The following is a 26,576-nucleotide window of genomic DNA, read 5'->3' as shown; positions in this document are numbered from 1 at the left end:
TAACCACCGAGGCTATGGCCTATCCATAGTTGTGACAGCTGAAGACTTAAACCACCTGGCGCAAAGATGTTGCCCTACTTGATGGAAGGGATTGCTTCTTTCAGTCACCAAGTTACTAATGTGAATACTTTTTAACTGCTTTCAAACAAAACTGGCTGGATTAGCTGAAAACTCAGATTTAAACTTACAAAACTAACCTCATTTATTGATACATTGGAAAAACTCTGCTATGAGATTTGAAGAATAGTCTCCCACACAGGCACGGTAATAAGCAGCTACACGAGTGGGAAGGTCTTTAAGGGGTTTTTGGTTAACAATTTTAAAAAGGGAAAAAAAAGGTATGAACATAATCCCTTAGCATGAATCTGAACTAAATAGAAAAGTAAACCTAACTCAAAAGCTTAAGCTTCACAGACAAGTACTGATCCTTAGCCAAGTCATGGTAAACAACTATGTCCATGCCTGCCACTTTAGAGCAAGCCCAAAATACACATAAGATATAGTTTTAGTTTCTGAACTAATAGGTCAGTACATATAGCTGCAAATATTCTGTCTGGGAAAGAAAGGAGACTCCCTTTAGCAAAAAAATATCTGGTGTTCCTTCAGTGATCATATTCAGATGAAAACAATGCTGAAATTCATTGTGACAACTGAGAGGTAAAACCCATACTCCTCTTTTGAAGGGCAGGAACTGTGACTGTAGGTTTCATTGTAGACAATGTAACTTTTGTTTGTTGAGCCTTTGGCCAGGATGCTTATTTGCTGATTGATAAAAAGACACAGCAACAGTGTGCAACCTTCTCTTTACAGTTTTTAAAGGATTTTGCTCCTTTTTAATGAGGACTTAAGTTGCAGTCATCTGAAGGTTACACAGACAATGGAGCAGAGCTTTTACACACCACCAGAATGACCAGAAGTCTTGATATTCTTTCTACTTTCACCTTTTCACTGAGCAGTCTTTAGCTATGTGCATAGATTTGTAAGTTCAGGGTCACACCTGAGCTGGGTATCTTTCAGATAATTTTGTTCAAGTTCAATACATTTGTATTTGAATGATCTGAAAGTACTCAAGGAATGAAAAGTGAACTTTAATAAAAGGAAATAAGAGAGCACCACAGACAAGAGGCTCTGCAAGCCAAGGCAAAGAGCATATGAGAGCACAGACTCCAGCGGAAAGTGAAGCACATGAAAAGCATTCTTGATAGGCAAAATCATAATTCAGGATTGTCAAAGGAATCTGAAAAAGCACCACTATCCCCAATTTAACTCTAATCATCATCTTGATAACAGGAGCTACCACAGATTTTTAAGATCCTTGTACCGAATTCCAATTCCTTTACAAACACACTAAAGCCCCTGAGATCAAGAAAAAAAGTCCTGTAGAGCACTCCAAAATACATATGACCACCGCTTACGAAATCTTGTGGGGACCCCTGGTGGCTCCTGTTTACTTAGTTTCCCTACTACTGATTTTCAAACTTCCAAGTGAAGAAGATACCAGCTAATGAGGAACCCAATTCACTCTACTCTGGTTAGAAATGACAAGTCTTTGGTCACCAAAAAACAAAAAAGGCCGGGGGCTCTCCTTGGTATGTGCAACAACCAGACAAATTGACAGATGTAGAGCTATTCAAACTTCAAGGCTAGGAGCCCTGACAATAGGCTTGCTCTTGTTCTTGCTCTGGATCCTCTCCAGCAGCAGAGTTAAGGCAGCACGGTGAGGAAGGACTGAAGTGATCTGCCATCAACACCTGGACCTGGCTCACAGCTGACCTTCTCTGCTGTACTAGACAGAAGCCACCCTGTTTTTGAAAATACAGCATATCCAACCACTACTGACTGCCATTCTGGTTGTCTTCAAATAATGAAATAAAAAAATAAATCTGTTAAGAGAGACTTGTGAACCTCTGATGTTAATAATGCTTGTTTCTGTTTTTTAGTGAAAACATACATGCTAACCAAAGGAGATTAAAAAAAAAAACAAAAACCACTACAAACCAACAAACAAAAGGCAGTGAAGCCCTGGATGTATGAACACCACCAACAGCGAAGTATTCACTAAATCAAGTGTGCTAGCAGTTCTGAATGCACATCAAGCTCCCCTCACTTGAATATTCTTCTCTCCAGCTCGTTGGCAAGTACAACTTCTATGTGTATTATGTGTACTTTGTCAAGGTCTAAAAACAGTACACAAGCTTCTGACAGCAGAGTCTGGAGGGGAATCATTACTGTTAAATAGTGGTATCAAGTTGAAAGCAAAAATCAAGGTGGGGACTTTATGAGGAAAAAAAGAAAGTGGCTACAAGGGAGATTTTTAATTTTGAAAATTACAGAAAAAAGATTCAGTTCAGTAATACTTTACTAAAAGTCTTCTAGTTAGCAGAGTTAACACAAGAAGGTTGTTATCTTACATGTTACATAACCACAGAGATGAGATCAGTTCACTGGGTTCATAGATCAAATTTATTTAAAATAACCCATTCTTTACCTATCTGAAGAACCAAAAGGTTTTTTAAAAATTTGTTAGAGAAGAATAAACATTCAGATTTTTGCGACCACGACAACATGAATACTCAGTGCACAGGTTGCTAGGTCTCCTCAAGTGGGTTGCAGTCTTATAAGCCTTGTTGCCTAACTTAAAAGAATATTCAAGTCTCAGCACAAAACAGAATAAAACTGGGAAGTCTGTAAGACTGATAGTAATTTTAATTGTTTACTCCTCCTTGTAGTGCTCGTATGAGAATAAAAGTCTTCTGTGAGACAAGCAGCAAAAAGTCAAATAATAATTTAAAAAAAAATCTTCAGTTTTCTTTCCTAGAGATACCCCTTTGGAAATTTGTAGACTCACTTTTCAGAATCAGAAAATGAGCGTGCTTGGAAGCGTATGGAGAAACAAATTTTTTTTTCCCCAACACATACACAAGAGACAAATTAGTATCAGAAAGCTCAGGGGAAAAGCTGCAGTAGATCAAGAACCGGAGATAATGCATCAAAACCCAACAAATCTGTCAGAGAACACTGATTTCAAGATAAGAGTGGAAGGAACCCAAACTTGGCTTTCAGGAAAATTAGTACTTGAATTTTAACTGGCAGGATGTCAAGATACGAAGTCACCTCAGTAGCTCTATCTGTAATTTAAATATATTACTAAAGTAAAATTACATTCTTACTACTTCAATTAGGAAATGTTTCTTCATTATACTGTATTGCAGTATGAATGTGCCAAACGCACATTTGAGTACTTCCTCTTTCATGAACTTTTTAGAGAAGTTTATCAAAATACCAAAAAATAAGAAAAAAAAAAAGTAACAGCTAAGGTTATTTTTATCAAAGGGTCTGTGTTTTAGCACTGAACTTAATTTACGCTTTCATTTACTCTTCCTGCTTTCCCTCCCAAAGTAAACAGAGTCTACTCCTCTAACTAGAAAGCCTAAGCAAAATGCTTAACAAACAAAAAAGCTGAATGTCTAGAAAGTTCAGGGGGAAATAACTGATTAGACCCTCTGCAAGTCACTAAAAACAACCACTGGTACCCACTATGAAGTTATAAATTCTGTTCTTCCCATTCAATTCCAGGAGTACATCTTCAAGATTACTTACTACATAACACAACCAAATAACCATACTCCAGATGTAAACAGATCTACAACTATTTAACAGCTTTGTCTAGAATCCTTTCCATTATGCATGAAGTCTAAGAACTACTTTGCCAACTCTCTTCTCTCTGATAATGAGGTATTATCAGCTCATTAAGCGTAACCACTATCTCAACGTTTTAGGTTGATTTTTCAGTTTCTATCTTTTTTAAGCAGAGCACATGTCCCAGCAAACATTCTTTTTACAGTCTGTTTACAACCTTCTTATCAGAATCAATTTAAATGAGTATTGTTTTGTCTATATGTTATTCTATCAGATGATTTTATAAAGGCTTCCAAAATTCAAAAACAAGTTTCGAGTTAAACAGCTATAAAAATTGGTAAGTGTCAACTTTCTAATATTTTAACCATCTTCAGTTTCCAAAGCCTGGCATACAAACAAGCACAAAGTACTATGTAGCAGAGCCTAGAGCTACCTACCTCATTCATGAGCACAGGTAAAAAGATGGCCTGACCACCAAACACCTTTAGGAAGTTAGCCAACTCAGAACCTGCCCCTTCAGGTTAAGGCATAAGGGAAAGAATGACAGAAGGAGCACAGAATTGGGAACACGCTCTCTCAGAGCATGCAGTTGTTGAAATACTAGTTTGGGGAAAATGAGCAGGTAGGGCGTATCAGCAGTTTCACATGCATGATCACTGCTACTACTGACGACCTTCAGAGATTACTGGGTTACTGCTGCTGCAAGGCAGGTGCCAAAGCAAGAAGTTTAGGAACACACAACCTGGAGTCTGAGAATTAGGAATTGAACTCAGTTCAAACAACTCAAACTGGTACTATCATTTCTGGTACAAATCTCTTCAATAATAGTGCTTCTATTTAACTTTTTTATTATGACCAAGTTAAAAATACCCTTAACGCCAAAATTATAAGACTTTACCCTGAAAACTTGATCTGCCCAGTAACACCTATCCACATGCACATGATGTCACTTAAATACAGGGAAGTAAAAAAAAAATTTTTATGTTCCTAGAAAGCCTTTGGCAATTGTTTTGACCTTGGAACAGTTTTCCCAGCTTTAGTGCTTACATTTAAAGGACGCAAATCTGCTGTTCAAAGATTAAGGTAAGACACACACAGACAGAGCACCCAAAGCAAAATTGTGGGGGGAGAGGGGAAGCCAAAGTCTATATTCAGTGATTGTGGCAACATATATGAGGCAGCTAGACTCAGCTGTTCACAGATAACCAGCGCACAGTAGGTTCTCACTTGCAGGTTACTGAAACATCAGTTTGTGACAAACATTAGGTGGGGAATAGAGCACAAGAGGAAGTACAGACCCTGTTGTGAGAGAAAAATGCAGGCAATCTCGAAAAGTGGCTCAGGGCAATGCAGTCATGAAGAGCAAAGACCAACGCCTTCAAGTGTCCTTCCTGGTTGAAGATTTGGATAGGCTTGTTCTTATTACAAGTCAATATTAAGCAATATAGCGAGAAGAGATATACCCCAGAACTACTTCAACTTGCAAACATCAACTCACGACAGGGAGAACCGTGATATCGTAAGCCACTCACCGAGAGGATGCTAAGGATGTAAAGATTTGGGCAAAGATAGCCTTAGGAATCACAAAACAAGGAAAATTTATTTCTAGAAATATTGCAATACACATTGTGCATGGCATCTACTATTGTTGGACAAAGAATATCAGGACTGACCTACTAAACAGAAGAAACAAGCTCACTGCTTCTGGGCACTGTATAACTTTTATTTTCACAGGTGCTGCAGACAGATGTAAAGTCATTTTGTTTCAAGCTGTGAGTTTCAAGCTAGCTGCAGTTTTCCCACAGCAGAACTGCTTCCCATTTTGACAGCTCAGAGTGCTGAGCAGCAAGTTTACATGTGTTTGCCAACCGAAGAGACAAGACATCAAATTCAAAGCAGTTAGCCAGTGTAAGACTTTTGTCATAGGAAAAATGATAGTGACCGTTGGTGAGCTCTCTGGGGGCTTATTTTACTTCACAAAGGTACGTTTCCCATATTGCATGAATGATTTTTAATTTTACATTACAGCATATTGAAGTCTCCTTAAATAAACAGTACTGATAGCTATCTGCTTTCAAGTCTGTCATGCCAACACGTCCTTCATTCAAATAGCTGTTCTTGCAAAGAAGCACCTATGTTGCCAAGGGATACAGAACACAAAAGCCTTTGCAGGCCCACCAAGAAGAAAGGCATCCGAAAGCAAAATGTACCAATACATCTGACACGTAAATAAACTCGAACTTAATTTCTTTCACAAACTCTGAACCGTAAACTTCAGAGGTCCAACAACTTAAAAAAACAGGTACAAGTCCTAAACCAGAAATTATTACCATTTTAGGACACCTTTCAAAAAATATTTTTAAGCGCCTGCTGTAACACAATTCATCAACAGAAACATTTTAAATTTTATTTTAAGGCCTTGTTTTACCTAGTTCAGTACTTTAAAGTGTGACACAGCAAATTCACTATTCAACGCTGAGCACGTTTCGCTATGGGCACCCGATTTTCCACTGTCGCACTTGCCGCTAGGTGAGAATCGACACATACTTGTTTTACAGTCAGCTCCACATTTTTGGATAGGGAACGGAAGGATTTTGGATAAGGAGGAAGGAGAATACAAAAGAACGCGGTCAATCTTCGGTTTTAACCTCACTGACCTGCGCCCCCCCCCCCGCCCCAGTATTTAATGGGCTCCAAGAAGAATCCATTATCTTCCTCTCTTGTGTAAGAACAGCCTTACTAACCAAACCCATGAGCCAACATGAAGCGAGTACCTCGAGCAGAACGACACTTCTAACGCTGTTTACAAGGGGAGGAGGTTCTGGGTCTGCTAAGTTGAGGGGCCCGGGAAGAACCACCATGTCTGCCTCTTCCCAGAACGCCGGACGAAGCGGTCTGGCTAGCGGCAGGCGGGCCGAGCGGCGGGGGCGGCTGCTGCCGCCGCCGCCGCCGCCGCCGCCTCCGCCTCCTCCTCCTCCTCCTCCTCCTCCTCCTCCTCCTCTCCTCTCCCCTCCCCTCCCCTCCCCTCCTCCGCTATCGCCTCCTCCGCCCGCCCTGCCGCCATCGGATCGGAGCCAGCGAGGCCGAGGTGGCGGCTCTGGCCCGAGCCCGGCAGCCCGCCCGCTCGCCCGCCCGCCCTCCGGTCAGGTGGCGGCGCCTGCCCCGTGCCGCGGCCCTCCGCCGAGGGGGGCCGAGCCCCGCCCCTACCTGCCCGGGTGGCGCCGCCCGCCGCTCCCCGGGGAGGCGCTGGCTCATCCTCCCGCGGCGGCAGCAGCAGGGCGGGGTCGCCGAGACGTCTCTGAGGCGCCGCGGTCACGGGCTCGGCCCCCGGCCCAACGGTCGCTCCGACAGCCGGCCCCGCCCCCTCGGCCTTGGGGGAGGGGAGGGGGCGGGGTTTCCTGCTGCGCAGGCGCGCTGCCGCTCGCCGGGTCCGCCGGAGTCAGCGTTGCCGCCGCTACTTCCGGTCTCCTGCTTCCGCCCGCGCGGAGGGGTGTGGCCTTCCGGCGGCCGTTGGGCGCCTGACCGGTGAGGGGGGGCGTGCGGCTCCCCTTCGCACCGGGGGCGGCCCTTTCTGCGGGGGCGGGGTAGGGTCCGCCCCAGGGCGGGCGGTGGTGGGGCGGCCGGTAGTTCCCGCGCTTCGGAGTGGGGAGGTGAGCGGTTTCCCAGGTAAAGGAGGCGGCTCGGCGCATGACTTTGGCTTCTGGCTCAACCGAGAGGCGGAATTTCACGGTCACCGCGCCCGTGATGGTCTGCAGGGGTTAAAAAACGCTGCCGATGCGCAGGCGGAAAGCAGGCCTGGGGCTACGGACCCCCCGCGCCCCGCCAGCCTGAGGTGGGCGCCGTGCGTTCCGGTGCCATCCGCGGTACCGAGGCCGGTGAAGAAGTTACTTAACGTACACCGGCAGAACGGAGGTCCCAGCAAAATACTGTGGCGGGTTAGGTGGGGTTTTTTCAAGGAAAAATGCCAAAAATATCGTCAGGTTCATTTATGTAAGAGGCGCTAACAAGGATGAGCAGTGCCCTGGAGCGTGCGTGTTGAAGAGGAGGCTGAGGGGAGACGTTACAGCTCTCTGCAACTGTTTGGAAGGAGGTTGTAGTGAGGTGGGTGTTGGTCTCCTCTCCCAGGTACCTAGCGATAGAACGAGAGGAAATAGTCTCAAGCTGCTTTAGGAGAGGCTTGGATTAGGTATTAGGAAAAAATTATTCCCTGAAAGTGGTCAGGCATTGGAACAGGCTGCCCGGAGAGGTGGTGGAGTCACTGTCCCTGGGGGTGTTCAAAAACATGTAGATGATCACTTCAGGACACTGTTTAGGAGGCATGGTGGTGCTGTGTTGACGGTTAGACTTGATGGTCTTAGAGGTCTTTTCCAATTCTGTGATTCTATGACGGGTCGAGACGATTGGAGCAAGACCGAACAAGAGCGCTGTAAGCCACCAGCCGTTGCTCCCGGTGCCGCTAGCTCGCTCCTAAGCCCGGGGAGTGACCGGAGTCCCTCCCTCGCCCGCCACGTGACAGCGGACCGCGCGTTACCCGGGCGAAGCGCCGCTAACGCGGGAAGGGCGGTCCGGCGAGCTCCTTGTCCCGCCCTGACAGGGGTCGCCCAATGGGAGTTGAGCCACTGGGCGGTCCCGCCAATAGGGGCTTGGGGGGGCGGGCCCGGGACGGGCGTCAGGTCGGGTGGAGCGGCTGTGGCACCGGCGGGCGCAGCGGGGAGGTACGGCGGACCGCAGCTGCGGCGGGGGCCGGGGCGTCGGCAGGTTGCGTCTCTCAGTCGCCACAGGGCGGGGGGGTGTGTGTGGGTGGCCTTGATCGTGCCTTAGCTGTGCGGGGGCGGGGGGCCGGCTGAGGAGCGCGGCCCGGCCCGGCGCCTGGCCTGGGGGCCGCCCCTGCCGCCCTGCGGGGGCCGGCGGGCACCGCGCTGTGCTGCTTTCCCTCCGCCTGGCCGTGGCCTGGCCGTGTGGTTTGGGTTTGTCGCCTCACCTGTGCGCCCCGCGGTCGGTCGGTCTGTCTGTCTCGGGGTATGTGATTTGTGCCCCGCGGACAAGCTGCTTTGGTGCATGTCCGTGATGGATAAAATGACTTCTTGCCCAGGGCTTGGAAAGCCAACGCCCTGTTAGCGCTGAGGTCCTTTCTCAAGACTCGTATTTCCCATGCCACGGGTGAAAATGAGCCATCTAACTTGTACAAAGTTGTATCCTCTCTTTGATTGAACCATACCTTCTCACCCACAGACTGCTTATTGGTTGTTTATATTTGTACAGAACAGCATGCAGTAGGAGCCCTAAGCTATGCCTAACGCAGCTGGTTTAGCTGTAGTACGATATAGTTTCATTGACAAAGTAGGGGTAGGAAGAGAACTTGCTAAAGCCATGTGAAATTAAAATTGTGTCCCATCTGCCATGTTTTACCATTGGCCAAAAGAGAGTATTGATGTCAATACTAAGTCTTTCTTTTTTTAGAACTGCAACTTCACACTAAACTACCTTTCTTTACTTAAAGGCCAAAAAAAAAAAAAAAACCACCAAGGCATTGCAGGGCTGTCATTCTCACTTTTTTCTTTCCTGGTAGTTATCCTCAGTTCTGGTTGTTTTCCCATCTCCTATTTTGCAGAAAAGGTTACTTAAGTTCTTTTGTGTTTTGTCCTGCTATACTAATCAAGCTAATTCATTTTAGTCTCCTTCCATGATACGGGTCCTTCATCTTCCTGAGACTCTTTAGCAGCATCTGAGTCTGGTGTGTGGTAATTCTGTGACGAAAAGCGATCCCAAAATGGGGAGAAGAGCCTCGTCTGAGATGTGTATGAATTACGGATCTAAGCTAATAGGGTCTCCTGCTGGAAGGAAGCTGGGTACAGCAAAGCACAAATACTGTTAGGGCTCTCAAATAAGACTTGGATGCAGAAAAGCTTAGGAACATTTTATTTTTTTTCAGTTTACAGAACCTTCATCAGGGAATGGAAGCTCTTCCTACTGTAGAAAAGGTTGCCTTTAATCCATCATGATTTTGTTTTGAAGTTTATCACTTTGGTCTTTCTTTGCCAATTCTCTTTGCTGTTCTGACAGTTCTCTATATTGCCATACCTGCCACATGCAGCTCACTAGTGTCTTATTTTTACTAAAGTGTTTTTTGACATAGAACTTCAAATGCCACCAACATTCAGCTGAGTAACCTGTTTAATCTCAAAAGGTATTCTTAAGTGGTCAGGTAGTACATCAAAAATACTGATTTACACTGTTTTGTAATGAATTTGTATTCTGTGCCACATCAAAAAATAAATTAAGTTTTCATTCAGAATTAAGGTAATTTCTTAAAGATGTTGTTTATATTTTTGTGTATAACAAAATGTGCATATTTTATGTCTATATGTATGAGTTATTTAAAGTCATGGTTTTAGCTGGGATAGAGTTAATTTTCTTCACTGCAGCAGGCATAGTGCTGTGCTTTGGACTTAGTATGAAAACAACGTTGATAGCACACCGATATTTTGGTTGTTGCTGGGTAGTGCTTGTACTAGTCAAGGATTTTTCCAGCTTCCCATGCTCTGCCGGGTGCACGAGAAGCCGGAAGGGGAGGGAGCACAGCTAAGAGAGCAGATTCAAACTGGCCGAAGGGATATGCCATGTTGTGTTGCACCCAGTATGTTAACTGGGAGGAGCTGGCCAGGGGAGGGAGGTAGCAATTGCGGCTCGGGGACCGGCAGCATCTGTTGACTGGTGGTGAGCGGTTGTATTGTTTGTGGTTTTGGTTTTTTCCCTTTTCCTTTTTATTATATTATTATTGTTGTTATTATCAAAATAATAATTATTATAATTATTTCTTTTTGTTATTATTAAACTGTTCTTAACTCACAAGTGGTTTTTTTTTGCTTTTGCTCTTGTGATTCTCTCCCCCATCCCACAGGGGTGGGGGGAGTGAGCGAGCAGCTGCATGGTGTTTAGTTGCTGACTGGGGCTGAACCACAACAGTAATTAATTTATTTTCTGTGCCACATGGAAAAATAAATTATCTAAGTTTTCAGTCAGGATTAAGGTTATTTCTTATTTAAAGAGGTTATTTATATTTTTATATATAACATAAAATATGTTTATATTCTGTGTCTATATATGAGTTATTTAAAGGCTAAGGTCCTTTCTATATTGAATAATGATTCTGAACTTGATGGGGTTCTGTCTGTTTTGGGTTCAGTCTATTTTTGGCTTCATTATAGTGACTAACTTCCAAAATACTGGATTTAGTGCTTCATAAGAAATAACATGTAGGAATTTTTTTTCCCCTACTATCATAGTTCTTCCAAGAAAGTTGAATGAAAGATTGTTAACCAGGTGCTCTGGCTCCATGTGATGATTGCATGCTAGCTGAATCAGAAGTTATGGAACCGACTGCCTGCTTTATTTAAAGATAAAACACATCCTTTTTTTTCACTGTCTGTTAAAATGAAAGATTAAACTGCGTTTAGCAATGCTGCCCTTTTTCTACACCAAGTGAGCCAACTGCAGTGAAATAGAATTCAGATTAAAAGTAGAAGATTTACAGGAAAGCTACAAAGCATGTGATACAACTGAGGAGTTAAATGGATTGACCTTTTGAGTTTAAAAAAATAAGCGTGGCTAACTAATTCTGTTTTGGTTTATTTTTGCCTAGTACTTGAATAAGGATGCCTTAAGAAGATAACTATGGATAAATACATTAAAGTGCGAAAGATTGGAGAAGGATCCTTTGGGAAAGCAATTCTTGTCAAAGCTAAAGAAAATGGCCAACAGTATGTTATTAAAGAAATAAACATCTCTAAGGTGAGTGATTATTATTAATTATTGATCCATTCTATTTCTATTCCTGTTCTCAAAAATCATTATTTTCTTTCTAAAGATGTCAAATAAGGAGAGAGAAGAATCAAGGAGAGAAGTTGCTGTATTGGCTAACATGAAACATCCGAATATTGTCTTGTATAGGGAGTCATTTGAAGGTAAGATTAAGTAGAACCTGAGGTAATGGTAGCAAATGACAGTCTGTGCACTACTTATTTCACGTAGTTTAAAAGTCAGTGTGTTTTCTCTCTTTAATCAGTCTTTTTCATACTAATATTATTTGCCACGCTTCTTTTTGGTTATTTTTTTGTTATGATTCCCCATCACATGTAAAAATAATAGTAATGTAAAAAAAAGTGCAACAATTAAACAGAAATATTCCTGTCTGTTCCTTACATGCATCAATTTTTGTTGATACTTAAATGAAAGGGTTACGTACTGTTGTTTCTCCAGAGTGTACATCTCCTTGAATACTTGTGTATATGCTAATGACTTAAATCCTTGTGCATGTTTTATGTAAGTATGGTCTAAATTGAGGTATTGATAAATGAACGAGCAATTTTATCTCTAAGTCTGTTGTCTTAAAATGCAGTCTTCAGTACCTACAATCATAAAATTGCCTTCAGAGCTGGAAAAATAGATGTGACTGTTTGCTTCATCAAGCTGTGAAGGAAGGAAAAATATAATTCCACGTTGTTGTCACAGTGAATGCCTTAGGAAACAAGCAGAACAGATAAAGGTTAAAATAAACACTAAATATGTTTTTTGAGATACTGTTTAGGAACACTGCCCTCTCCTCCTGTTGCTCCTTTCTGCTGACTTTAATGTGTCTTTTGGGGGCTTTTATTTTTTCTATTCATTGAATTAGAAATTTTGTGCCATGGTCATATTGCGCAGCTGTAGTCTTCTGATTTATAAATCCACACTTCTGTCTTCTCAGTAAGACAGGCCCATTCTTTAAGACTGTTTTTTTACTTTGTTTTTCTTACAAGGTAGATCCTGTAACCTGTAGTTCTCAAGATTTCATGTTGCATCCTTATTGCTAAAGCACATTGACTTTGAACATACTGATTTGATTTATAAAAAATAAATATTTTAGCAACAGGTTTGCAAGAAATCCAGACTCCTAGGGTCATCTTTAAAAATAATATCAATTATAAAGCTTAACTAAGGTACAGACAACTGTAAACACAACAGAAAAATTCTGGATTGATGTTTTGAAAGACAAAGCATTCTGCAGGAGTGAAATTTAAGCAAATTAAATTATTTAATTAATTTAGACTCTATTTAGAGCTTTTAAAGTGCTATGACTAAGTAATAACAGAAGTGTTTTTCTACTGAGCAGCGTGTGATTGATTAAACTGAGGAACTCGGCAGGAGGGGGACAAACTGGCAATGCTAATGCCATCACACACAATGGGGGAATAAGACAGGACAACCTGAGCAGTGATAAAGGTGTCGCGGCGGCCTCACGCGATGGCAGCCAGGAGACCAACCACCTCAAGGGTTTGCATGGCTGTAGTGGGTCCTTGTACACCCCTCCGGGGAAACTTGTGTGCTCAAGCACCTTTCTGAAATACCTGTACACCAATGCACACAGCATGGGGAATAAACGGGAGGAACTAGAGGTCTGTGTGCAGTCGCAGGGCCGTGATCTCATTGCAATCACGGAGACATGGTGGGATAGCTCACATGACTGGAATGTGGTCATGGATGGCTACAGGCTTTTCAGGAAAGACAGACCAGCAAGGCGACGTGGGGGAGTTGCTCTTTATGTGAGGGAGCAACTGGAATGCATTGAGCTCTGCCTTGGAATGGAAAGAGAACAAGCTGAGACCTTGTGGGTAAAAATTAAGGGACAGCCAAATATGGGTGACACTGTTGTGGGTGTTTGCTACAGGCCACCTGATCAAGAAGAGGAAGTTGATGAAGCCTTCTACAGACAGCTGGATGTAGCCTCACAATCACAGGCCCTGGTCCTCATGGGGGACTTCAACCACCCTCATACTTGCTGGAAAAACAACACAGGGAGCCATGCACAATCCAGAAGGTTCCTGCAAAGCATCGAGGACAACTTTTTGATGCATGTGGTGGAGGAGCCAATGAGGCGAGATGTACTGCTCAACCTTATCCTAACAAACAAGGAAGGGCTGGTTGAGGGTGTGAGAGTTGTGGGTAGCCTTGGCTGCAGTGACCATGAGATGGTCGAGTTTAGGATACTGCGAGGTAGAAGCAGGGCTATGAGTCGGGTTACAACCTTGGACTTCAAGAAGGGCCAACTTTGGCCTCTTCAAAGACCTGCTTGGAGGAATCCCATGGGCTAGGGCTCTGGAAGGCGGGGGGGTCCAAGAGAGCGGGTCAGTATTCAAGGACCACTTCTTCCGAGCTCAAGATCGGTGCATCGCCAGGAGGAAGAAGTCAGGCAGAGGAGCCAGGATACCTGAATGGATGACCAAAGAGCTCCTAGAGAAACTCAAATGGAAGAAGGAGGTACACAGTATGTGGAAAAAGGGACTGGCCACTTGGGAGGAGTATAGGAATCTTGTCAGGGTGTGCAGAGGTGCGATGTGGAAGGCCAAGGCCTACTTGGAATTAAATCTGGCAGTGCATGTCAAGATAACAAGAAGGGCTTCTTTAAATACATCAGCAGTAAAAGGAAGACTGGGGATACAGTGGGTCCACTGCTGAACAAGGAAGGGGCCCTGGTAACGCAGGATGCAGAGAAGGCAGAGTTACTGAATGCCGCCTTTGCCTCTGTCTTTACTGCTAAGGCTGGCCCTCAGGCATCTCAGCCCCCAGAGAAGAGAGGACAAATCGGGAGAAAGGAAGATCATCAGTTGAGAAGGATTGGGTCAGAGATCACCTATGCAAACTGGATCCTTGCAAATCTATGGGCCCCGATGGGATGCACCCGTGAGTGTAAGGGAGCTGGCGGATGTTCTTGCTGAGCCACTCTCCATCATCTTTGAAAGGTTGTGGAGGACAGGAGTGGTACCTGAGGACTGGAGGAAAGCAAATATTATTCCAATCTTCAAAATGGGCAAGAAGGAGGACCTCACCTCCATCCCTGGAAAGGTGATGGAGCAGTTCATCCTGGAGGTCATCTCCAGCCATGCAGAGGACAAGAAGGTTATCAGAAATAGTCAACATGGATTCACCAAGGGGAGATCATGCTTGACCAACCTGATAGCCTTCTCTGATTGTGTGACTGGCTGGGTCAATGAAGGGAGAGCAGTGGATGTTGCCTATCTTGACTTCAGTAAGGCATTTGACACTGTCTCCCATAGCATCCTCACAGGCAAGCTAAGGAAGTGTGGTTTCGATGATTGGACAGTGAGGTGGATTGAGAACTGGCTCAACAACAGAACTCAGAGGGTTGTGATCAATGGAGCAGAGTCTGGATGGAGGCCTGTCACTAGTGGTGTTCCCCAGGGGTCTGTGCTGGGCCCAGTCCTGTTCAACATATTCATCAATGACCTGGATGAAGGGACAGAGTGTAACCTCAGCAAGTTCACTGATGACACCAAGCTGGGAGGAGTGGCTGATACACCAGGAGGCTGTGCTGCCATCCAGAGAGACCTGGCCAGGCTGGAGAGCTGGGCCAAGGGGGAACCTCATGGAATTCAGCAAAAGCAAGTGCAAGGTCCTGCACCTGGGGAGGAACAACCCCATGCACCAGTACAGCCTGGGGGCTGAACTACTAGAAAGCAGCTCTGTTGGGGAGGACCTGGGAGTGCTGGTGGTCAGCAGGCTGACCATGAGCCAGCAACGTGCCTTTGTGGCCAAGAATGCTAGTGGTATCCTGGGCTGCATTAAAAGGATTGTGGCCAGCAGGTCAAGAGAGGTTATCTTCCCCCTCTACTCTGCCCTAGTGAGACCACATTTGGAGTACTGCGTCCAGTTTTGGGCCCCCCAGTTTTAAGAAGCACAGGGAACTGCTTGAGCAAGTCCAGCGGAGAGCTACCAAGATGATCAGGGGACTGGAGCATCTCCCTTATGAGGAAAGGTTGAGACTTGGGTTTGTCCAGCCTGGAGAAGAGAAGACTGAGGGGGGATTTCATCAATACCTACATATATGTAAAGGGTGGGTGTCAAGAGGATGGGACTGGACTCTTTTCAGTGGTGCTCATGACAGGCCAAGGGGCAATGGGCACAAGCTGGAACACAGGAAGTTCCATCTCAATATGAGAAAAACCACCTTTCCTGTGAGGGTGCCAGAGCAGTGGAACAGGCTGCCCAGGGAGGTTGTGGAGTCTCCTTCCCTGGAAACATTCAAACCCTGCCTGGATGCGTTCCTGTGCCCCCCTGCTCTAGGTGTGCCTGCTCAAGCAGGGGGATTGGACAAGATGATCTCCAGGGATCCTATCCAACCCCTACCATTCTGTGATTTTATGCATTTATTCAGGTCTTCTCAAAATCATGCCTAATATGTGAGTAGCATATTTCTTGTGTTTTTGGTAACTTGCAGTTTGCTTCTGCCTAATACCGGGTTTTCATCAGTAAGTGGACAAGATTGCATCGTGGAACAAAACTGTAACTTTGTATGAAATGTATTATATATGTTCATACCTCCTAGTGGAAAACTTGTGTAGGATTTTTGGAAGTCTCCCCAAATTTCATTCAAAAATGAGGAAGAAATTGTTTCCAACTGTCAGTCTGCTGGAAGTTTTATTACTGTTCTTCAGTCTCTGAAATGAACTGTATGTCTTGTATGAGAGCAGATTATTGTCACATTCTTGCAATTAGTGTGAGTAATACCTTGTCCAGGTAAAACTCTAAGAAAGAATTAGGCAAACAGAGGCAACTACCTGAATTAGAACTTAAGATCTCTATTTTTAGGGTAGCAAATCTGTAGGAGGTTTGAAAACAGGTTGGAGAATATGAATGCAATATAAAACCATAGTGACATCTTTAATTTCCTACGGGTTTTGAACCCCATTTTGAGGCATTCGTTCAGTTTTGGTTTTTTCTTTCCATATCAAAATAGTCCAGTGTTACCAGAAATGGGAATCGTACAGAGAACATTTTTTGCTTGAAGTTTGAAAAAAGGACTAATAAATGATACCTGAAGCTGCATGTGAAAAGGTTAATTTTTTTGTTGTTGTTCCTCTGTGTCTGCAGTGAAGATATTCAGAAAGTTATGTTAAAGATGAGTCTTTTTTTCTTTTTGAAACGCTTTATGTTTTATTTTACAGAAAATGGCTGTCTTTACATAGTGATGGATTACTGTGAAGGAGGAGACCTATTTAAAAAAATTAATGCCCAGAAAGGAATCTTATTCTCTGAAGATCAGGTAACAGCAAACTGCTGGTATAATATTTTATTGCATGATACTTCTTCATGAGTTTTAGATTATTCTAGTTCAGTTTGGTAGATACTGTACTGTAGAAGAATCTGGAATAAATGAGAGGATTTTATGTACAGATTTTATTAAATTAAGTGAAAATAGATTATGTAGGATTCAATTCTTTGATTAGAACTGACATTGTGTTTCCTTGTTTATAAATAGTTTCTATGCTTTTGTGTTTGCATCCAGTAGGATCTCAATATACCTGCGGTTGGAAAGGCTTAGTAGTCTATTAGGTCTATTGATAGTATTTAGAATAGGGTAATCGTGAAACATTTTGCATATAACATGTAAAACTTTCCATTTTTCTAATTTGGGCTCACTTCTACAAGAAGAATTTAAAATGGAAAAGTGAAAATTACACCTTGCATTATACTGTAATTTTGACATGTACATACCTCTAAGTTGGGAATGTCAAACCAGTATTCAAATGGCAAAGTTCTTGCTGTTAGTCCCTTTTTATATTGTAATTTTTATAAATTTACAAAAAGAATTGAGTTTGCCTTGGTTTTAATTTTCTAGCTATATATTATTTGTTGCTTTTCTCACTGAAATCTGCTTTGTACTTTTTTTTTTTTAAGGTAAAATACCTAAAATTACTAGATAAGTGCTTCTGTAAACATCAGTATGGCTTTTTAGGACTCTTGGTTGATTGACTGCAAGAAGACTTCTTGTATTGGTTACAGCAAAAGTACAATCTTTAATATGTCAAGCTCCATGTCATAAACATTTTGGCCCATCAAATTCATATTGCATATTTTTGTTAGCTTTATAATATGTAATGAAACTGGTAGTCTCAGGCTTAACATCTAATAAGGGTAATATGCATCTTTTATTAAAAAGTTTGCATTATAGTGAGAGTACTGTTATGTTTTTAATTATTCTGTGGTATAAAGAAAGAGGTTTGTGGGAAGAGGGTAAAATCTTGAGTTATAATTATAAAACTGATTTGATAATATCTTCAGTTATGTAACTTGGGAAGCTTTCAGACAAATGACAAAGCTGATGTTGTATTTTCTTTTATGCATAGATTTTGGATTGGTTTGTACAAATCTGTTTAGCACTAAAGCACATACATGATAGAAAAATCTTGCATCGGGACATAAAGTCACAGGTATGTAGGTAATTATTTTTTAACTGAATTTACTTCCAAAGTGATTACATTCATATCTTGCTACAGTAAGTTGGCAAATTATGGAAAATAGTCATTTTGCCTAAACACTTCTAATACTGGAAATGCTTTTTTTTCTTCAGAATTGTCTGGGTGAGTTTTGTATGATATTTATACAAACAGATGAGGCTGTTTGAAGCTGCTTGAGTATTACTCATGTAGTTATGTGTGGGGACAGAAAATATTATAGTTTAGCTTGTGTAATAGTGGTTTCTTTAATTTTTATGAAGTAGGACTAGGGTAAGTCTGGTGTTTTGTAGTAGTAAGTAATCTAACTGCTAGTGACTTCAGAGTGATCAAATGGTAGAAAACTTTATTCTTCCCAAAACATGTTGAGAACAAAAAGTGTGCAATTCTATGAATGTTTTAATTAACAGACTTCTTAAAATTTCTATATCAAGAACATATTTTTAACCAAAGATGGAACAATACAGCTGGGAGACTTTGGGATCGCCAGAGTACTTAACAGGTAACTCCTTTTTGATGCTGTTTTCTCTGACTTAACCTAAATTGCTCTGATCTAGGAAAATAAAATCTGTGCACTTCCTGTGAGATAACTAGTTAACATTCCTTCTTATTTTTTCCTTAGTACTGCTGAGTTGGCTCGCACTTGCATAGGAACACCATACTATTTATCGCCTGAAATATGTCAGAACAAACCTTACAACAATAAAAGGTACTAATGAGCATTTTATTGAGCTTTTCCGGTGAGGAGAAGGAAGTGAGTTCTTTAGAATGAAAAGCTGTTCTAGTCATGTGCTGGAGACCAGCCATTAGTTCATCTCTCACCCAGGAAGGTACTGAGACTCCCTGTGCAAGTGGGGCCTTGGTAGGTCTGTGCAGTACAAAGCAGTGTGATGCAGAGATGACTTAGCTTAATGCTCTAAGCTCTAGATCTAGCTGTGTTCTTAATTATGGCTCTACTTTTGCCTATCTACGCACTAGCTATACTGCTTTAATTTATGCAGTGCGAGTGTAAAACCATGTTAAGAATGAAATCACACACACAGTGATTGGATTCTCTAAGCATGTGCATAGATTGGTGACTCAGCTTGCTTCATATAACAAATTCATACAGATACTTTGCTTATATGTTTGCTCTCCTGGCAGTAGGCTGTATCTGGTAACAGCATCTCTAATGGAATTAACATGGTCACTATCAAGTTAGTTTTATGCTTCACTAAGATGCTGCATCCATTGCTGTGAGTGCCTTATATTATTTTTACTTGGCTTCTTAAAAGATAAAAATTGTTGCCGTTCCTTGTCCGTTAATAAATCTCATGTAGGAGAAATTAATGGTATTCTAACCAAATTCTGTAATGCTCTAATGAATGATGGTAAGGTTAAGTCAATGTTAGAGTAAATTGACTTTAAGAATATCATTTGCTGAACTGGGTGGTGGGTTTTGTTTCAGTTTTCATTTGTTTAATTCAAGCACCTCAGGCAAATGTATACATTTAAAGAAAGAAAGCCTGTGTCCATATTTTGTTTAATTTCTCCAGTTGTAGTGCTTCGGGTGGAAAGGTCTAAAGAAAATCCGGAGCCAAAATAACCCCAGCTAGTTTTCAGGCTGGCCTTATTTTAGGCTGTTGAATTATCTTTTTTTTGTTCGGGGGGTGGGGGTGAGGGTGGAAGATACAAGGGAGCTTGTGCATACTCAAAATGCAACCGTTTATTTTCCTTTTCAAAGATAAGACTTCACAGATAAGTTACATGGCAATGTTATGCCTAAAATGAATTCTTAAGTATGTTTTCTTTGATTTAGTGATATCTGGGCCCTTGGTTGTGTTCTCTATGAAATGTGCACACTTAAACATGCGGTGAGTAGGAACTTCTTGTTTCTTTAAATGAACAGTGATTTCAAACAGGGATTTTTTTCCTGACATTATGCAAATGTATTTCAGTTGCTGAAAGGCTTTCATGATGACTGTTTAAAATTATCTTCAGCATTTCAATTTCCTCTTCCTATACTGACCAACGTTTTCTACCTGTGTTTTGGTTCATGCCAATCTCTCCCTAAACTGTATATTTTGTTATCAATGTAGGTTTTTTAATGAACTATGTTAGTTGAAAAAATAGTTAGGTGCTGTAACAAACGTTATGGTGAATAGTGTTCCTTTCTTTCCAAAACCATGACATTTTCATTGAAAGTCTGAATCTGGACTGTCAGCTTTTGTGCAGATGGATTAATGCATTTCTGTTTAGACCAGAAACAGTTCTTAAAAAAAACCTCTCAAGGTGAAAGAGTTGCCTTTGTTTTTTTTGTGTGTGCGTGTATGTTGTTTTGAAGAATACATTTTTATCTTCTGGTTTTCCAGATAGGAAGGAAAGAAAAAACCATTTTTTTCTGTCTTGTTTTGATTGTGGATTTTTTGGGGGGTATCAATTGTTTGGGGTTTTTTGATAGCTATTTTTATTAAAAGAAGAGACAAAAGCATGAAAATCAGAAGGAAAAATTCAAGGGGTAATGGTTTCATCTCATTTCAAGCTTTGGTAATTTCTGATTGCTTGGTCTTTTCTGTGACAGCAATGCTGACAATGTGGCCTTTCTGAGAGTTGTTTTCTGTGAAACATACTGTTTTCTTTTTCTTGTACAAAGGAATTGAAATGGTGCCCTCAGCTTCCTGAGCTTTAGCTGAAGTCTAAGCATTCCTTTGGATTTTACACTGAATGAATGTGAATGCTTTACATTCTTTCATTTGAAATGTAGCTTTGCTAAAAAGGGCAGAGGGCTTGTGATGGTTGAAAGTGTTTGGGAGAGGAGATCAAGCAGATAATTACATAATTATTTTATCCTTAATTATATATCACTGTCAGTCTAGACCTGGAGGGAAAGAATTATTTGTTAGCAAAATTTATATCTCTATAGTATAAAATATCTGTATTATGATGTATTTGTAACCAGAATACTTGGCAGCGGGTTATTTTAAACTGCTGATGTAAACTGTTGATGGCCTTGAAAATTTGTTTCAGTGTGTTGAGGCAAGGGAAGGTGTGTTGGTTTTTTGTTTTCCTCTCGTCTTATATGCAACCTTACATGTGGACAAACAGTAAGTAATATGCAGTAACTGTTTTCTTTCTTGTGTGGTACAGTTTGAAGCTGGTAACATGAAGAACTTGGTACTGAAGATTATCTCTGGACCTTTTCCTCCTATTTCTGTGCATTACTCCTATGACTTGCGTAATCTGCTGTCACAGTTATTTAAAAGGAATCCTAGGAACAGACCATCAGTAAACTCCATATTGGAGAAAAACTTTATAGCCAAACGGGTTGAAAAATTCCTCACACCACAGGTATGGAGTTAGTTTTAATTCGATTTTTGCTAAAAATTTCATAGGACTTTTCTTTATTCTTATGTCAGTATACAACATGAGAAATCGGAGCAATGGTATTACCTAGAGCTTTTATAGAGACACTCTCATCTAAGGAAAAGAGAGTTGTACTACAAACTGTAGAGAAAAGTATGAAATTACTTAAGTATTTGGTAGTTTCCACAAACCAAAATTAAATAGGCATTTTCTTACATGCACTTTTTTGTGTGTTTTTCTTTATAGGAAGGAATTGAGTGAGATGCTGATTTGTTTAGATACAAATTTTTTCATAAAATGGTGCTTTCAATGACTTCATCATTGCTTTTTTATGATAATCTCCTCAATCTATTTTGTGTTTGGAATTTGGAATGGCCTGAAAGCATTTTCTGTGAAAAATTGCAAAGTAAACTAATTTTTTAGTTTCTTAATGTTTAAATATATCATGTGTATCTAACCTAGAAGAAATTTCTATAACCTAGAAGTTGCTTGCTATTCAGTTTAGAATATATTGATATCATATGACATCTATTAATGTCCTTCTAACATATAAATCTAATCAAAAGAGATGAAGATTAACACGTGAATAATAGTATTGGTACGAGGTAAATAAATACAGACAGAGAAAGGATATGGAAGAAAGGAATGCAAAAGGAGACCTCCCTAAGTATAAAAGATTCTAGTGGATTCTAACTCAAAACTAAAGAAATTTGAGAAGGCCATCTGTAATTGGAATTTCAATTGTATACAAAATAGACTTTCAATTAATAATAGTTCAGATCAAAGTCCCGATGAAAGGTAAGATTCGGAAGTCTTTACAGATAGGTTTGTTGTCCTGACTTTTACAACAGTAACGGTTTGATTGATTTTATTTCCAGTAGCTAGAATGGATATGACATTTTTATTTGGTTTATTCAGGCAAAGTATAATTAGTAATAGACAACTACCAAATGATGATACTAGTTTCTCCTAGATCGAGTGTGATACTTGCACACAATTCTTTCAACTGGATCACTAACATGTTCAACATAGAGATGCTACCTGATCTTAAAAATAACATACTCCACACCCAGAAAGCACCTTTTACTGAACATATCAATCACTGGTACATTCGTATTCAGCCGGAGGTGGCCATTCTGTGACACAGCTCTAATGCTGTGCACGAAATTGAAAGCAAAGATGCTAATGCTGTTGTCTTCTGCTTTCCTTAGTCTAAGCTTAGCAGGTCTTCCATAGTTGTCATCTTCAACATGTTGCAGCTATTGCTCAAATCCTGCTCTGAAATGACAGGAAAAGAGTCTTCCAGTTTTAGATAAATTCTTCCTTAATTTTTGTAATTACTAAGTTACAGTAAAGAGTGGATCTAAATTAGGATAAATTTGGGAAAAAAAAAGGCTTTTTGAAAGGTACTGAAGAGTCGTGTTTCTTTTCTGTCAGTAGCTGTGTTATCATGGAAACACCACCCTTCAGTTGTTACAGCTTAATTAAAAAAAAAAACAAAAAACTCCAAGATCTCTGAAATACCATTAGCAGGAGACAGTTCTTATGTGTGACTTCTTGCTTACAGAATCTTTTGATGACTGTACAGGTTAAAAAAAAGTTTCTCTGCCATCATGTGCAGAATCCTAATTTCTCCTTTGTTTTTTTTTTTTTTTTAAGTCCTCAGCATCCATTTCAACTGACTGGTAGCCTCTAAGCAAATCAAAATAATCTGGATAGTTCAAGATTCTATAAAGACTATTCCTTAAAACCTTGTGGTTTAGCGACTATTCAGTTAATATTGCTGTCAGTTATTGTCAGATGTTAAGTAACACGTTCCTGGCACGCTCTGCCTCTAGAAAGATGGTCTGTAGTATGGCCATTGTCTGTCTGCAAGTAGCTCTACTGTTGTAAAAAGTACCTTTGCAGTTCCCATCCTTTCAATATTCTGCACTGGTAGCATCAGTTGCAGCACTCAGATTCAGCGAGACATTTCAGAGCAGTATGTTAGAAAATGAGAACATGGTGCTGGGTCAGCTAAAGTCAGTCTCACTCTGTGTCCCGTGGGCAGTGAACACTGGCCGTAAACAGCACCTAGTGAGGCGTATAAGAACAAGGCAAGCCTACATGACATTACCCTATAGTACACTCCCAGTCTTCATCTTCCCTTGTCTCAATTGCATCAGCTCAGGAAGCATCTTTGGTATTTAGTCGCCTTCAATAGATTTCTTGTCCATGAACTTACCTCATTTTTCCTTGAATCTGTGTAAACTTTTACGTTCAGTAAGAGACTTCACAGGTATGCTACGCGTTGCAGAAAGCATCAACTTTGTTTATTCTAAACTTTCCTCCTGGTATTCAGTTATACCCCACTATTTATATTGGTATTACCATTTGCTGCCCTTGTTTGTTTCTTTACTTCCTCTGCAAAATCACATGTGGTATTCTAGACCTGTCACATTAAATCTCAGTAATTTTTTTTATAGGCTGAAGAGCAAGCTTATTTGTTCTTTGTACCGAAGCTTTTCAACACTTTTAATTATCCTTGCTGCTCTTCTTTGAACCTCTTTCATTTCTACTACATGGGTTTTGAGATGTTGGTTCAGAACTACATACAGTATTCAGTGTGATGTGAGATGATGGCCTGCTCGTGTTGGAATGTTCTTTTTCTAGGCTTCAATTTTTATACTGCAGTAAGGCTGTTTTCCACATTTTATTATGTTAACTTGATATGCCTGACAGCACACTGTATATGTTGTTCCTAGATATCCACATATGCAGTCATCTTCCCATCTTGAAAAGGTTAAACTAAAAACTGCAAAACATTTCTAAAGGATTATTTTTTTGACAAAAGCTGTCTTGAGAATTTGAAGTGAAATTTGGTAACTATACAGAAATCTGAAATGAACCGTGCATAAAACTCTGTTTATGCTCACATTAACTGTCTTCTGGATTCTTAGCTAGCTCATAAGTGAGGTAACATGTACCACCCAGAAGTCACACTAAACTGCTTTTTTAAAATTGAGTAGTTGTGCCAACAATACTGAATCCAGCTTCATATTACTGTTAGCGATACTAAATTGAATACACAAAGTTGAGTATTCATTTAAATTTAAGTTGCTGTAAATACTATTAGTTAGATGCTCGCTGGGAGTGGCACACTTCTCTGAAAGGACTTCGTTCTAGCTTCAGACATAAATACTTCTGGCTAACTGTTCAACTTTCTGTTTAGCTTATCGCAGAAGAATTCAATCACAAAATCTTCCAGAAGTTTGGACCACATGCTGCACCAGGTAATAAGTTTGTAAATTGCTTTTGCTTTCAGGTCTGGCAAGATAGTGTATGTAGCTTTGTTCTTTTATTGGTGTTGGTGTGTTCTTATACCTCATTCTAGAAGTTTCAGGAAAAAAGAGAGGGAAGCAATTTTCCCCTCTTCCCCAGGGAGATGAAATGTATGTAGGGTACAAAAGATGCAAGTAAAAACTATGGTCTTCTAATATTTTAGGTGTACTTTTTCTTCCTACAGTATGCTAGGCTTCCAAAATTTAAGGAGACAGTGAAGACTACAAATACTGGAAATCATTTACGATTTTTTTTTTTGCCCCTTAACTAATGGCAAATGGATAATGAGAAATACTATTTCTTGTAAAAGTGTGGGAGGGTTTGTTGGAGATTCCAGGATTAAGCCCTGACTTCAGCCCAGAGCAGTAGAATTTCTACTACTGATAGCAAATTAGATTGTAGTTGACTTCATCAGGATGGCCGTACCTTACTTTATTTTTCTGCATTATTTTACGTCTTTTTTTTCTTAAATTTTCTTCCCGTCTTTATTTTCTTTCTTTGTAATTACCTGAAGCTGTGGCAGATGCTTTAGTGTTATACTTCTCATAGTGTTATACAAGTGTTTCACTGCTGTTCTGCTATTCTGTAGTAAGAGAGCCCTGCTAGCAGAGAATCAAACCACACAACATTGGCATATTTTCAGGAGTTCTACAGGGGAAAACAATATCCCTGAAGGCCTTTGAAGCTCTTCCAGAACTCATCTTCTGCTGACATTAGTGTCACAGATTGCAGTTCAGTGTTGTTAGTGGAGGGAGGACTGTCTCTCCATTCCATTAGGAAAACTTTTCCCTGTGTCCATGACAACTGGATAATAAAGCATGGCAGCTGAAAAAAGCTTCAGTTCTCTGGTTTGAAGTGTTGAGAGTGAAAAGCTCAGGGATTGTGTTCTGCTGTTCCTTATCAAGCATGAAATTTAGATGAGCTGATTTGGACAATTGAGTATATTGCGCTTATGTATCAGCTCATGTGAATGAAATGTTAGCAGTTCACCAGTTTTCTACCAACTTTGCTGTTCCAAGACCTTGGGAAAGGAAAATACGGTATATTGGCCAGCCTGGATAGCTGTAAAACATTTTTCTTCTTTTTAGCTAAAAGACCAGCTCAAGAACAAATACTGACTTCAGTTGCACCAGCTCAGAAAATTACCAAACCTGCTGCAAAATATGGAGTGCCTTTAGTGATCAGGAAGTCTTGTGATGCACCTAAAAAGCCTAATGAGAAGAAGCCATTGGCTAAATCTAGACAGGTAAAAAGCTGAGTCACTTAAATCAAACTATTTTGCTCGTACCTTTTTTAAACACTATGAAAATACTACACATTCCTTTTCAAAATGTCTTTTATGCGGACACATGCATCTGCAGAGAAAGTTTAAATGCTTGGCTTGCTTCATTATTGATTTTTTTCTTTGTTTGTTTAGTAAGTTTTGATATAATGATTTTTGGAGGCTGCTACCTTAGGTTTGGTTTTTAATTCCACTGCTGAATTAGATGTGCTTTGCATGTTTTCAGTTCCTTTGTTGGTGTTGACCACTCTTAGAAATATTGGAAGTCTGTCAGGTAGACCAAGATCATTGACAATGGATAAGAATCTTTGCCTCTTTCTGCCTTGTTCAAAAATAATCTCAGATTTCCAAAACAGAAGATTTTTAGTCATTTTCTAAAGTGTCATCAGCCAGAGGAATTGTGTAATTGGAAGAGGAGTTTCCCAGACTTAATTCCATGAGCTAATGACAAATAGTCTTCTGTATACCTTCATATGGTACTTTTGATCTTTCTTCCAGTCATCTTCTCTGTACTCCTTATTACATAAACCTCTTTTTCCTCTCCCTTTATTCCTTTAATTACTGCATGGCCAGGGGATGTTTATGATACAGCTAGTTTTGAGCTATATGCATGTGCCACACAACTATCAACCAAAGAAGCTCCTGCTTCAGAAGAAAAATTGAATTATTTCTCTTGCTAAATAAGTAATAGTTTTGTTGCT

At 40.8% G+C, this 26,576-nt stretch overlaps 2 protein-coding genes across 23 annotated transcripts in view; one reads left to right on the top strand and one right to left on the bottom strand.

Moving 5' to 3' along the window:
* CLCN3 (chloride voltage-gated channel 3) overlaps positions 1–7,012 on the bottom strand; it is a 69,446-nt gene extending 62,434 nt beyond the window's left edge. For 2 of the 6 annotated variants that reach the window (XM_075091103.1, XM_075091106.1), the window contains exon 1: positions 6,847–7,004. The gene's annotated coding sequence lies outside the window, so the exon portion shown is untranslated. Of the gene's footprint in view, positions 1–6,067; positions 6,165–6,413; positions 6,608–6,846 lie in introns of those variants that run through there. The other 4 variants (XM_075091102.1, XM_075091105.1, XM_075091110.1 and 1 more) reach the window with 3 other exon arrangements.
* Positions 7,013–7,115: 103 nt separating this feature from the next.
* NEK1 (NIMA related kinase 1) overlaps positions 7,116–26,576 on the top strand; it is a 53,633-nt gene continuing 34,172 nt past the window's right edge. For 10 of the 17 annotated variants that reach the window (XR_012660318.1, XR_012660319.1, XM_075091099.1 and 7 more), the window contains exons 1-11: positions 8,286–8,354; positions 11,282–11,430; positions 11,507–11,603; positions 16,641–16,738; positions 17,823–17,906; positions 18,365–18,432; positions 18,553–18,639; positions 19,729–19,783; positions 21,057–21,257; positions 24,484–24,544; positions 25,682–25,839. Coding sequence is in view for 15 of the 17 variants with exons in the window: in XM_075091099.1 (XP_074947200.1) it covers positions 11,314–11,430; positions 11,507–11,603; positions 16,641–16,738; positions 17,823–17,906; positions 18,365–18,432; positions 18,553–18,639; positions 19,729–19,783; positions 21,057–21,257; positions 24,484–24,544; positions 25,682–25,839 (1,026 nt within the window). In the remaining 2 variants the exon portion in view is untranslated. Of the gene's footprint in view, positions 7,741–8,285; positions 8,355–11,281; positions 11,431–11,506; positions 11,604–16,640; positions 16,739–17,822; positions 17,907–18,340; positions 18,433–18,552; positions 18,640–19,728; positions 19,784–21,056; positions 21,258–24,483; positions 24,545–25,681; positions 25,840–26,576 lie in introns of those variants that run through there. The other 7 variants (XM_075091092.1, XM_075091086.1, XM_075091096.1 and 4 more) reach the window with 6 other exon arrangements.

The sequence above is a fragment of the Phalacrocorax aristotelis genome, chromosome 4 (genome assembly GCF_949628215.1).
Source record: "Phalacrocorax aristotelis chromosome 4, bGulAri2.1, whole genome shotgun sequence".
Lineage (NCBI taxonomy): Eukaryota > Metazoa > Chordata > Aves > Suliformes > Phalacrocoracidae > Phalacrocorax > Phalacrocorax aristotelis.
Note: the sequence above shows the minus strand (reverse complement) of the source record. Positions and strands in the feature narration are given on the sequence as shown.